The 12,934-nt window shown below is 34.3% G+C and overlaps 2 protein-coding genes across 11 annotated transcripts in view; one reads left to right on the top strand and one right to left on the bottom strand.

Annotated features, from left to right (window-relative positions):
* Positions 1–216: 216 nt before the first annotated feature.
* LOC132750322 (uncharacterized) lies at positions 217–4,739 on the bottom strand. Of its 2 annotated transcripts, none has more exons than XM_060740279.1 (3): positions 4,608–4,739; positions 3,327–3,563; positions 217–2,971 (listed from the first exon to the last, which is right to left on the bottom strand). In XM_060740279.1, exons 2-3 carry the CDS (start codon positions 3,559–3,561, stop codon positions 1,221–1,223), a joined length of 1,986 nt encoding a protein of 661 aa, XP_060596262.1. In that variant the 5' UTR covers positions 3,562–3,563; positions 4,608–4,739; the 3' UTR covers positions 217–1,220. The 2 variants fall into 2 exon arrangements, with proteins under 2 accessions (XP_060596262.1, XP_060596261.1); XM_060740278.1 differs by lacking the exon at positions 4,608–4,739 and adding an exon at positions 3,877–4,418.
* A 147-nt stretch (positions 4,740–4,886) lies between these two features.
* The window catches only part of LOC132750320 (spectrin alpha chain-like), a 77,737-nt gene continuing 69,689 nt past the window's right edge, over positions 4,887–12,934 (top strand). For 7 of the 9 annotated variants that reach the window (XM_060740273.1, XM_060740275.1, XM_060740270.1 and 4 more), the window contains exon 1: positions 4,887–5,009. The gene's annotated coding sequence lies outside the window, so the exon portion shown is untranslated. The remainder of the gene's footprint in view (positions 5,010–12,934) is intronic. The other 2 variants (XM_060740277.1, XM_060740276.1) reach the window with 1 other exon arrangement.

Here is a 12,934-nt window from a genome sequence, read left to right as displayed (position 1 = left end):
CAACTTTGTAATTTGAAAGCTTATAACAAGGAATAAACAGCATTTATCACCAATACCATTCTGTTATTGGGCTAAATTAAATAGGTGTACTTTAAAGAGAAAATGGAAAGTATGAACATGTTTAATTTTGTCTATAAGCTGATATTTTTGGTGTTTTCTTTGTTCTCATTTATTGAAATTATACAATTGTATTTTGTGAACAAACAAGGTGAATGATTGACAAGGAAAATTGTTTATTTCTTTTCATGGCAAAAAACAAAGTCGATATAAAAATAAATATATTGTTAAAAGGTTAATATACAAGGGTTTAATAAACTTATCACATTATAATACAAGTATTCATTTAACAAAAAAGAACAATGCATACATATGACTATAATAACAGTAAAACTGGCTTGTTAGAATAAATTTCATAGAGTTATAACAGTCTATAAAATTAAGAATTCCCTGTAAAGTTGTGGTAAATACTATATTTTTCATCAAGACTTAACAAACTCTTTGATTTATTAAGTAAAAAAGTAAATTATGTAATTGTTAGTATCAAAAATAATCTCAGCACTGTATAGATCCTGTGTATGCTGGACCAAGGACAAAGAGGTATATTTATACACATTAAAACAGTATATATATTTAAGAAACCACTTCACCAAATCATATCCATCTACTGGGTAAAATCCAGATAAAAAATGTGTGTCCATTTTCATTACAAAACAAAGTCAAATTTAAAAAGAATATCTCAATAACTAAATTTATGTATAACAAGGGTGTAATTTTTCAATAAAGCAATTACATGTATTCTTTAACATGATTTAAGCAAATTGAGTTGTATAGATTCAATCTGTATTTACTATAATATCATTTTATAAAGATGAATAAATATAATAAAACATAAAATACAAATGTACAAATTTGAGTTGTATTAAAATAGAATAAATACTTAGAATGTCATGATATAGTAAAATTTGCTGATTAAAATATGTTGAATACAGAAAATACAACTGGCCCATCAAAAATAAGTTAAATTGAGTATAAAAAATAAGTTAAATAGAGTATGTATAAAACAGTGTATTGAATGAATATCAATAATTTCATCGAATATATCACTTGTTACGTGTCAACCTATAAAATCATAAAATTGAAACATTTTTGTAAAGTATCCAAATGTTAGTATCAAAAATGCTATCAACAGGACTAAAGGGAAACAGAAAATTATTGTAATCTTAAAATGGTGAATCAATAGAAGAAAGTAATACTGAATTCTTGTCCACCCAATCCATAAAGTTCGGAGAACTTTTAGCAATTTTCAAAAGGGTAATACAGTCATCTTCTGCTTTATGTGATTGGGGTGGTCGGCTTCCAAATTTCCTCAAGTATATTTCTTCCAATTTGTATGACTGTCTTTGAAGGTATGGTGATCCATTTTGTGTTCCTGCTGCCAAGTCTGGTTTTGTTTTTAATAAATCTTCTGTTGATAAGCCAGAAATCTGAGTCTGTTTTACAGAATTTGTTACGATAGGTGTTGTTGGGAGTGGTGACGGTTTTAAACAAGTTGCTTTATTTGAAGTGAACACTGACTTTGAATCTAACAAATTTGCTGAATCAGATGTTGTTGAAACTGGTGTAAAACTAGTAGAATTTGCAAGTAGAGTTGACACAACTGCTGTTGGCTCTGATTTAATATCTGAATGTCTTGTAATGATTTGTACATCAGTTGATGTTCTTGCTGATGAAACTTTTAAAGATGCAGACATACCTTTGTCAGACACTAATACTGAATTTGATTGTGCACAGTTTGATACCTGGCATGATGCCAAAGGCATTGGTGATCCATTTGAAGCGTTAGATACATCTGCTTGAATCGATTCTTTTTCTGAAGAACTCAACACATTTTTGTTTTCTGACAGACAATTATCTCTACTTGAGAAATTATTTGTTTCTGCTGTTAAAGGTGAATACTGCTTGGATGTCAATGTAACAACAAAATTTGTTTTTGTGGTGGACATCTGGACCTTTTTGCCACTTGAAAATTCAGTTTCTTTCAAACAGTTTTCCAGTTTAGGTGATGTACTGTTAATTTGTTCCTCAGATTTAACAACAGGAGAAGAGGCAATATTGCCCCCTGATTCATCCCTCCTTGGAACAGCATTCTTTTCTTCTTTTAAAAGTTCTTGTGTACTCTGCCTGATGTAATAACCTGTACCATTGGCAACACAACATGTTCCAGCAGCAGATGTTTCTAAAACTGTTGAATTATTAGCTGGTGATTGTATACTTTTTGTATCTTCATTTTCCGGTTCCTTCTTTGTACTCTCAGATAAACAATCACCAGCAGATTTATCAAATACAAGTGTTTCTTGACATAGACCTTTCTCAACAGATTCAAGAGCCTTAAGATAATGAGTATCATCTAAACTTGATGAGAATTCTTCAGTTGCCTCTTCCACTTCTTCTGTTTCTTTTTTATCTTGCTTAGTATCATCTGTAGTCTTGTCTTGAATACTTTCAAATGTAAGTTTCTTTTTAACCTTTTCTGCAGAAAGGTTTGTTTTGTGAGAAAATTCAAGTTTGCTAACCTTTGGTGAATTATCACTTGGAGTGCTGAATTCAGTTGTTCCTTTTCTTTTTAAAGGAGTATTTGTGCTTGACTTTGCTGATGTTACTGGGGTGTTGTCACCATTACTTGGAGAGTTTTGAAATTTCTTTACATGACTCTGATTGGATGATGGGGTATATACTGCCGGCAAACCATCCAATGACCTAAAGGCTTCCAAAGTGTCTGCACACCAAATTGAATTATTAAGTGATTGGTTGAGTCTTTTAAGTTCTGCCACAAGCAGTAGAAAATCGAACCTATTTCCATTGTGTGCTAACAAGCATATTGGCTTTCTTAAGTGGTTGAGAAATGCATTTATCAGTGCAATGGTTTCATCTGAAAATGGTTTTTGGTTTTCTAAGCTGTCATTATATAAACCTGTAACAGTAAAAACATGGTATGTAGATATTACTTATTATTGATATCTGTAATTAACAAATATATAAATTACCATTTCATGAGTTTGGAGAAAAGCCTTTTAGGCATAATGTTAAACTTAATGAGCTATTATTTCTGAAAGGAACTACCAATTAACACTTAAGAAAAGTAGCTGCCATAATTTCCAGGATAAAACTTTGTCTGCTTTACATTTTAAGTTCAAAGTTATTGTGTTTTCCTCTCTAAGACTTAATTCATTCAACGCTTTGACTTATAAAATGTCATTGTATACCAAATGAAATGTACAGTACTTTTGGCTTATTTGCCTTAGACAAAGAAAACACTTTTCATTTACCTGTGATATTGCTTGATGTCATGGAGATTGGTTGCTGGGGGTCAAGGCAAACTGTTAATTTGTTTGTTACTCTGGGGAAGCTTCCTGCAGCCGTCAAGTCTACTCTGTTTACAGCCAACAAGCACATTTCTGTTATCCGGCATTTTCTGTCCAGTAAACTTGTTGTTTCAAAGTCCAGAAACACGTATGTAGAGATGTTTGTTTCATTTCCACCACTTGTAGCAGATGTTTCCATATCTTTAACATTGATAAAGAACTTTTTACAGTTACAGAGCAATGTGCAGTAAAAAAATAAAATTAAAAATTTGGTCTTTTCTGAATAGATTATTATTCACACATTAAGAAATTGAATGAAACACAAAAGGGTTTGATACATTAAAAGTTATCTTATCAGAATGATAGCTGTTGATACCTTTCATAGTCTTAAATATGCAATTGTGACAAAATTCTAACTTTAATAAGGGGCATAACTCCAGATATATAGCTTTTTAATAAAGCCCCGTGCAATGCTAGTCATAATCAGAATTGATTGTTAAGCAGTATCACGTACATGTAGATGCCATCTTGGTAACGATTTGGTTTTGGGCCGAAAGTCCAGTATCCCTTTCGACCCAAACTAGTCAAATAATGGCCCCAAGTGAGATCGGCTCCAAGTCGAACCGGCCCTAAAATTAGTCAATCAATCAATCTTATTCTATCCAATCCAATATATCCTATCCTATCTCTACATTTTACTGCTTCAAAATCATAATCGATTACACTAAGCAGGCGCGTTGTCTGGGAATAGCTGTAAAAACAAATATGTTAAGTGCAAATTTTTTGACATTAGGTAAAAGCAAGTTGAAAAAGAACTACAAGACTAAGATAATTACAATGACATCATGTCCTAACAGTATCATATCCTATCAGTATCCTATCCTGTCCTAGCTAAGGAGACTTTGAAGCGACAGGTTTTATAACTACTGCTAGACCTGTTGCAACGTCAAGATAAAACTTAAAAGCGACATATAAAGTTATGGAAGCCAGAGGATATCCCCGTCCCATCCTTTTATACTGCAACACCCTATAAAAATATAAATGAAAAAGTAATAAAAAAGTGTGGCCGATTTGACATGAGGCCGATTTGACTCTTTTTGGGCCGATCTTACTTGGGGCCCATTTGTCTGTATCCATACTGAGCTTTCGGGTCATTTTTTAATGAAATGCATGTAATGTTACCCAAATAAAATAAAATATTGACAGAAAAATCAATTTAAACATATCTTCAAATAAAATGCTTACCTTTTCCTTTTTGTCAAATACTAAAAATACTATGTACAAGCACTTTTCATGATGACGTACACGGGATTTTCTTGTTGTGCTCACGTGACTTTCAAAAATAAATGACTAATTTTGGCTGTTACATTTATCAATAAATTATTTATCTTCTTGTACGCTTTTTCCAGTGGTTTATAAATGCGTTTTATGAGTCATTCAATTATTTGTAATATAATTAATCATACTGTCTATTGAAATTTGAACTTGAAATGATTGATGATAGCATATATCTTACTAGATAATTATTTTTAACGTCAATTAATGGAACAGCAATAACCTTGAATATCCGCCATATAGGAATACCCAACACCCAATGTATGGAATTTTAACTGAATTTCGACAAATCCACTGATTGGCGTTTAAATTGTAAGTTTCACTTAAGTGTTTAACACATTTATTGCTTTTTACATTATTTTTGCACCCTTTATGTTTTAGAAAATAAATACTTAGTGTTAAAGTAAACTTGTGGCAGTTGCAAACCGGTGCAGTGGTTAATTTGACATGCCGACCGCGCCCATTACTGGCATCCGGCATTGTTTCCCATTAATAGGACCATGTTAGACATTTGATCATTTACCATCTATCAGCTTGATCAAAAGAACAGTTACTTTAACTATGTATTCATGGACCATGTACTTTCAATAATGAATCTCAATGATTCAAATATCCTTGCAGTTTTAGGGCCAAGAACACTAAATATTTTATGACTAACTTTACAGGTTAACTCATTGCCAGTTATTGCCACTTGAATTTCTAGTCCAAGTTTAGCGATTTTAAAAGATTTGAACTCGCGTACATACGCAATTTTTCAGGTGTGCCACACTCACCTGAATTTAGACAGCGTCAACCTGTCACCCTTACAAGATACCAGAAACTTTAAGTTGGTTTACATATATACTATTTACCGACAATAAGAGAGACATAAAACATCTGAAGTGGTGGGTTTAGTAGTAGTCTAGTCCAAATAATTAGAGGTAAATGGGAGTACTCCGAGTAGTCTAGTCCAAATATTTCTTTTCTTCTTGCCAACCTAAAGATAGATAAAGCTGCAGGCCCAGACCTTGTTCGGCCAGTTGTCCTCAAAGAACTGAGGAATGAAATCACAGATATTATCACAATTCTATTCCAAAAATCTTTATCCTCTGGTACAATTCCCTCTGACTGGACCAAAGCCTATGTTTGCCCTATTTACAAAAAAGGTGACAGCACAGATCCAGCCAACTATCGACCGATTTCATTAACATGTATCCTTTGCAAAACGCTCGAACACATTGTCGCCTCACTGTGCTCACATCTCTCTTCACACTTCAGTAATCACAACATTCTCTTCGACTTTCAAAATGGCTTTAGGGAGAAACGCTCATGAGTCATGTGAAAAGCCTAGGTCACAAATAAGAAAATGCCGCCGGGCGGCATCTGTTTCTCCAAAAAATCGCAATATCGGCCGGCGTCCGTCCGGCGGAAGTGACTATCGGACGGCAGCAGCTGAAAATTTTGCTCATCGGGCGGGCGCCTTCGAGTTTTAAGTAATACTTAAAAGCTAACGGCGGCCGGACGATCATTTTTGGGGTCACTGAGTATAAATATCATCGAGCGGACATCGTCGCCCGGCGACCGGGCGATGATTTTTTTGATCGGGCGATTTTTTGTTCTACTAAAACAGCGTCCGATTTAAAAGGCGTCCGGGCGGACATCGGCCGGGCCCCGCCCGGTGCCTGAATAGAGCTAAGTAGTCAAACGATTATCGCCCGGTACCTGGACTATTCATGTACAGGCACCGGGCGGTCATCGTTTTGTCATCCGGCGACCGGGCTGCTTGTGTTTGTTGTAATTTCAGCTTGAAGAAGTTGTAATTGCCTCAAAAATATATTTGTGAATTTCTTTTGAATACTAGTAAACATGAATTTTTTCTTCAATGTCCATGCGAATGTCTGATTGATTTTCGCCTTCTACGGCCTCGATACTGGCCTGTTGGTGACTCGTTGTTAACAACACGGACCAACTCCTTGGCCTTCCCCTTGGGTTTGGCAGCTGACATCTTTGCTGGCATAATTACAACTGGCTGATTTATCTAGGATGTCATTAAATGTAAAGTCATTGTCGCCCGGCGCCCGGCAACCGTCCGATTCACTTTTAAATCGCACAGGCGCCGTACGGACATCGGGCGGCGACCGCCTGATTCGTTCAATTCTTTCTGTAAAATCCACTCGGCAAAAATCGCCCGACGACTGTTTCATTCGTGACCACGCAAGGTATCAGATTTAAAATCGCCCGGCGTCCACGACATCAAAAAATCTGCCGATTTTATAAAAATCGTTTAATCGGACGGCGCCCGTTTTATTTGTGACCTAGGCAAAACACAGCTTATTGAACTAACAGACTCCTTTGTCAACAACATCTCAGCAGGGAAACAAACAGATCTTATTCTCCTTGACTTTAGCAAAGCCTTTGATAAAGTAAATCATCATAAACTTGTCCTTACCCATTACCCTTCAAGAAAACGGTGTCTCCACACAAATTCTCAATTGGACACGTTCCTTCCTGATAGGCCGAAGCTAAACTGTTGTACTGGAAGATGAACACTCTACAGAAGTCCCTGTAAACTCTGGTGTCCACCAAGGCTCCGTCCTCGGCCCACTCTGCTTTCTGATCTACATTAATGAACTTCCATCTTCTGTCTCCAAGTCTCAAATTCGCCTCTTTGCTGATGACACTGTGGTTTACATTACTATAAACTCGTCCTCAGACTCACAATCCCTTCAGGAGGATCTTAATAATATGCAAATCTGGGAAAGGGAGTGGGACATGGAATTCAACCCCTCAAAATATCAAGTCCTTCACATCACTAAAAACAAAAAAATCATCAACAATAAGTACTTCCTTCATGGTCAAGTTTAACATCAGTTCCTAGCTCAAAATACCTTGGCCTTGACTAGTCCACAGACCTAAACTATAACACACATATCTCAAGAATTACATCAAATGCAAACAAAACCCTAGGATTCATAAAACGAAATCAATACAAAAAATGAAAAAGTCAAACAACTAGCTTATAAATCCCTAGTAAGACCCCAGTTAGAATACGCATCAACTGTTTGGAGCCCCTACACACAATCAAACATCCAAAAAATAGAGATGGCCCAAAGACGAGCAATACGCTGGGTTAAACAGGATTACTCCCCTTTGTCATCAGTTACAGCCATGCAGAAAGATCTTGGCTGGCGTTCTCTCGAGCATCGCAGACTAGACTTTAGATTTATTATGTTTTTTAAAATTTACCATAATCTAGTAGCCATTAGCCTTCCCACCTACATTAAAACTCCATCTAGGCTTACTAGACATATGCATCCCCTCTCTTAGGAAAATACAGGTTACATCAGACTACCATAAGTTCTCCTTCTTCCCCCACTGTATCTTACTTTGGAACCAGCTCCCAGGGAACATTGTCACCCTGCCTGATCTAGATCAATACAAACAGGCAGTGGTTAAGATACAGTATTAGTTGACTTGTTGTGTTTTTACTTTTAAATCTTTCTTTCACCCTTACTAATAAAAACATTTTAACAATGACTAGAAGTTTTCAATGTCTCTCACTGTCCTGATCATGTTCATTTTCAGGTTTTTACTTTCTCTCACACCTTTTACTAACACACCCGACGCGCACAATTTCCTGCCTTTAACACTCGCGAGAGGGGTTGGCAGTACTCAGAGACAGACAGACAGACAGACAGACATGGGAGTACTCCAAGTAGTCTAGTCCAAATATTTAGACGTAAATGGGAGTACTCCAAGTAGTCTAGTCCAAATATTTAGACGAGGATATGAAGCTATTTTTTACATTAGTCAAATCTGCTTTGCATTTTCTGATAAATGTAAAACTGTAAAAAAAAAGAAAATGGGATGTCTTTCAATGAAGGACTAGGAGTAGTCAAAATTTTGACATGCCAAACCAAGAGATTCTGAAAATTTTGAAATCAGTGATTTGAATAGCATTGTTTTCTAGACTTTCTATTAAGGAACAGCAACTTTTGTCATTTTATCATAATAACGGAAATGATCATTAAGGAAAGTTTGCACTAACATAAATTCTATTGATGTTATCAGTCCCTGTATAGGCTTTGATTAAGGCTAATTATGCTTTTATGTTTGATATTTATCTATTTATCTACTGAATCTAAAAAATATACAATTTTTTTTCTTTTCAAAGTTATCTTTTTTTTTCAATGTTCTATTCATTTCTTTTTATTTTTTCTACTCTGATTATGCAGTTTTGAATCAAGCTTCTTTTGCCGTTATGATTATTTATTCCATGTGCTTAATTAACAAAAAATGATTTAATAATTCATCTTTCATACATATAAAACAACAAATCATAAGCATGAAAAACAACGATGTTATAACTTATAACATAACTATTTATTATTTAATCTTATTTCATGCTTTCCAGTGTTTTATTGTAATATATCAGATGATTATATTCTGATAAACCACTAGTGAAATTTATAAAATATTATTTTCAGTGTAGCCAAACTATATCTGAATGCGGATGAAAAGAAAATCATAACTAAATGGAATAACGGGCAGAAATAAATGCCGTCATGCGTAAATTTTGCTTCTTTAGGAAAAGAAAGTCGATGTCCCCATACATCATGTTAGAAACGTAACAAAGTTAGAGGAACTATATTTCAAAATTGATGATGTGACGTCATGATGTGATGATGTCAAAAAGGAGAACGAGCGACGTTTCGTGGCAAAATCAGTAAAAAGTACTTAAAAATTAAAATCACTTAAAAAATATGAAATAAAAGGAAAATTTATTTGTTTTACATATAAGATTGAAATATATTTCATTCGTGAACACCAGATTATATTTTCACTCGTGGCTACGCCACTCGTGAAAATATTGCATCTGATATTCACTCAGTGAAATCATATTTCAATCTTACATGCAAAACAAACAAATATCCTCTATATAAATATAACTTTGCCTACTGTACATATACAATGTACTTTGTATAATGCATCATGCAACTCCGACACTTTATCAAGATTACAACGCTTGCAAGCATTACCTTTGTATTCATTTTGGTTTTACAAAATGGCGGAGCATCTTTATTAAAGTGAATACAGAGGACAAATGCGGTAACTTGGTTAAAATCCTCGTTTAAAGACACAAAATAACACATACATTTTTGACTTTCATATGATTTTGAAAAGTGCCATACAGCAAGACAATGCAGTGTGTCATGGCTAGCCATACATGACTCACATACGTCTAGCACTTTTGGCTAGGGCCTGTACAGGTAGCCAATCTTCTATTAAATGCTTTTTGGTAGCTTTTTTTATGCCTGTAAATATTACATATGGAATGGTGAAATACTTTTACTTTTATCAAATATTTTTTTTAGTAAAAAATATGAAGTGAGTGAAATATTAAAATAGATAAATACAGAATCCCTAAAGAAAGCCCAACACGGCAAAATTGAAAATGTTGCAGGCTCGGTTTGATTGAGCCTGTTCATGGACGGTACTGGAAAGTGCAAGTTACCGTCCACGCCCCCTAGCACCGGCTTAAGCAGAATTCAACATTTAAACATGAAATAGTAAAATTTTGAATTTAGAAACATCCGCAGATGTGGTCATACGGCGGTTGTCATGGAACCTTCAATGTGACACTTCCGTGCCATTCCATGAAAAGCGGCGTATGGTCCCCAAGTAATAAAAAGCGTGTGCCCTAAACGAGAAAACAATGGGCGGAACTAAATAAAATGGAATTTGGAAAGGGGATCAGAGGTTATGAAGCCTGCGTATCACAGATAAGACGTCAAAAAACAAATTTAAAAAGCAGGCAACATATCCTAAGGGTGATTCAACATTATTCAAGTAGGAATATTGGAACCACCCAACTAGAAAATGCCGAAAAGTTGAAACTAAAAATACCACAAGCACAACAATAATGTCGTGCTGAACGATCTTCAAGGATCGAAAATATAACATCATTGATTAAATGTACGGGGAGACTTTTTACAGCCGCCACACGGCACAAATAACACGGATGTGATCATAAAATAGATAAATACAGAATCCCTAAAGAAAGCCCAACACGGCAAAATTGAAAATGTTGCAGGCTCGGTTTGATTGAGCCTGTTCATGGACGATACTGGAAAGTGCAAGTTACCGTCCACGCCCCCTAGCACCGGCTTAAGCAGAATTCAACATTTAAACATGAAATAGTAAAATTTTGAATTTAGAAACATCCGCAGATGTGGTCATACGGCGGTTGTTAAGCTTGATGAGAAATACATTAAAATTTAATTCTGTCAGTTGCTACTTTATATGTTTTTTTGTTTTTTTTTTGTTTTAATAGAGGCTTAAATAATTGTTGCACTTATTTTTAAACAGTGCAAATGTGACAGTTATCTGGTCTTGGAATACATGACTTTACTCTGGCAAATTCTTGCATTCTTCTTACATACTGTAAGCTAGCTCAGGGATGAAAGAATTCGAAGACCGTGGTGTGGATCGAATTTCATCAGTGAGGGGCAAGTGGTTTGAAGTCAACGACCTCCACCACTTAGCCATGGATTTGACATTTTCATGCCCTGCTTACAACTGCGCCTTGTCATGATAAATATCCCAAGTTTTATGTTGATTTCTTTTAAAGTTTGAAAATATTAGAATAAATTGCAATGTTTAAGTTTTGCATGAAGTCAGCTTGACTTACTTTCAGCCTTATTATGCTTCATAAGGCAAATAAAACTTATAATACCAGTACTGTAATATAAAGTTTTACTTTTGCACTTTAAGTTTTTATAATTATCATGCATGCTCATTGTTGAGTGGACCTTAAAATAATAATCCAGAGGCTATCCAGAGACCTAAAATTTCCAGAGACTATGAAATACATTGAAAAAGAAGATTAATTTAAAAAATCAAATTTGTTTTCATCCATTACATTATATGTTTAAACAGGTGTAAAGAAATCGTGTAAGCATAAGAGATTGTAGTCATGGAAACAGATTGTAATAATTTTGGTTTATTATAACCCAGGTAAAATGTAAACTATACAGCTAGTTTAAGTAGGAGGAAAATGATTTATTATGTTTGGTTAACGATAGAAAGAATTTAGTTAAAAATGTTTTATTATGTTATCTTTCACCTTGATAGAAAACATTCAATATTTATATATAAGAACATACATTTTTAGTATCAAAGACTATCCCCCACACCTTTTTCGACAAAGCAAAAGAACAAAAGGAAACAAAAGTTGCCAAGATGATTGCAGATTATTAAATATTATATACCTGTGTTTTGGATTTTAATATCACAAATTTGATCAGTATATTTTCATAATATACCAAAATAGAAAAAAAAAAATTATTTTAACAACACCCTTTTAGAAAATGTAAGTTACATCTTGTGGGGAAGAAGCCTTTTAATATACAATATTTTCTGGCTGGTGTACTGGAATATATGTATGCAGGCCTGTATCATTATGTATGTATGTTTATTGAAATGCCAGATGTGTAAACTAATGATATGATTGACTGATCATTAACATATTATGTTATATTTTGTGTATCATAATGGGGTGCTGTTAGCCTGGTGTATACACATGTGTTATGATTTATGCATGACTGACCTTTATCTAGCCATGATGATCAAAGTATGCAGCAGACTCTTATCTTGTCACTACCATACTTACTATAAAAATATCACCTCTACTTCAAGTCTAATCCGCTGTATGAGCCAGGTATTGAGGAAAACATAGAGCTGTTGCGTGGTAAAGAATAAGCATTTTATTAAACTGACTAAACTGTATAATATGTAAATTGAAGAGTGTTGCTTTAAGTTGGGTTTATGGTATGAGTCTGCTCGATAATGATTAATTCCATCAGTCCCTTTAGGTTATGGCAATTTAGTACAGACCAGTCATGCTCTTGCAACTAATATAAACATTTTTAAAGTGTTGTTGATTAAAGAATTATGTTTCACCCTTATTAAAAAATTTATTGCTACTAAACATTTTAAAGAGTAATGTTCTGCAAGAATCATGCACCACCCTTATTAAAAATTGTATTGCTACTAAACATTTTCAAGAGTTGTTTTGCAAAAATCATACACCACCGTTAATATTAAAAATTGTATTGCTTAGTTCCCAGCTGATGTAAGAGTCCAATTTTATTCTTACAATACATATTTTGGAGAGTTTAAAGAGATTGGTTCCCATTGAAACTCACATATAAATTATATAATGCATATAATAATATTTTTATGATTAAACATTCCAG

The sequence above is a fragment of the Ruditapes philippinarum genome, unplaced genomic scaffold, assembly GCF_026571515.1.
Source record: "Ruditapes philippinarum isolate M1 unplaced genomic scaffold, ASM2657151v2 ctg1966_1_1_1_1, whole genome shotgun sequence".
Taxonomy (NCBI): Eukaryota; Metazoa; Mollusca; class Bivalvia; order Venerida; family Veneridae; genus Ruditapes; species Ruditapes philippinarum.
Note: the sequence above shows the minus strand (reverse complement) of the source record. Positions and strands in the feature narration are given on the sequence as shown.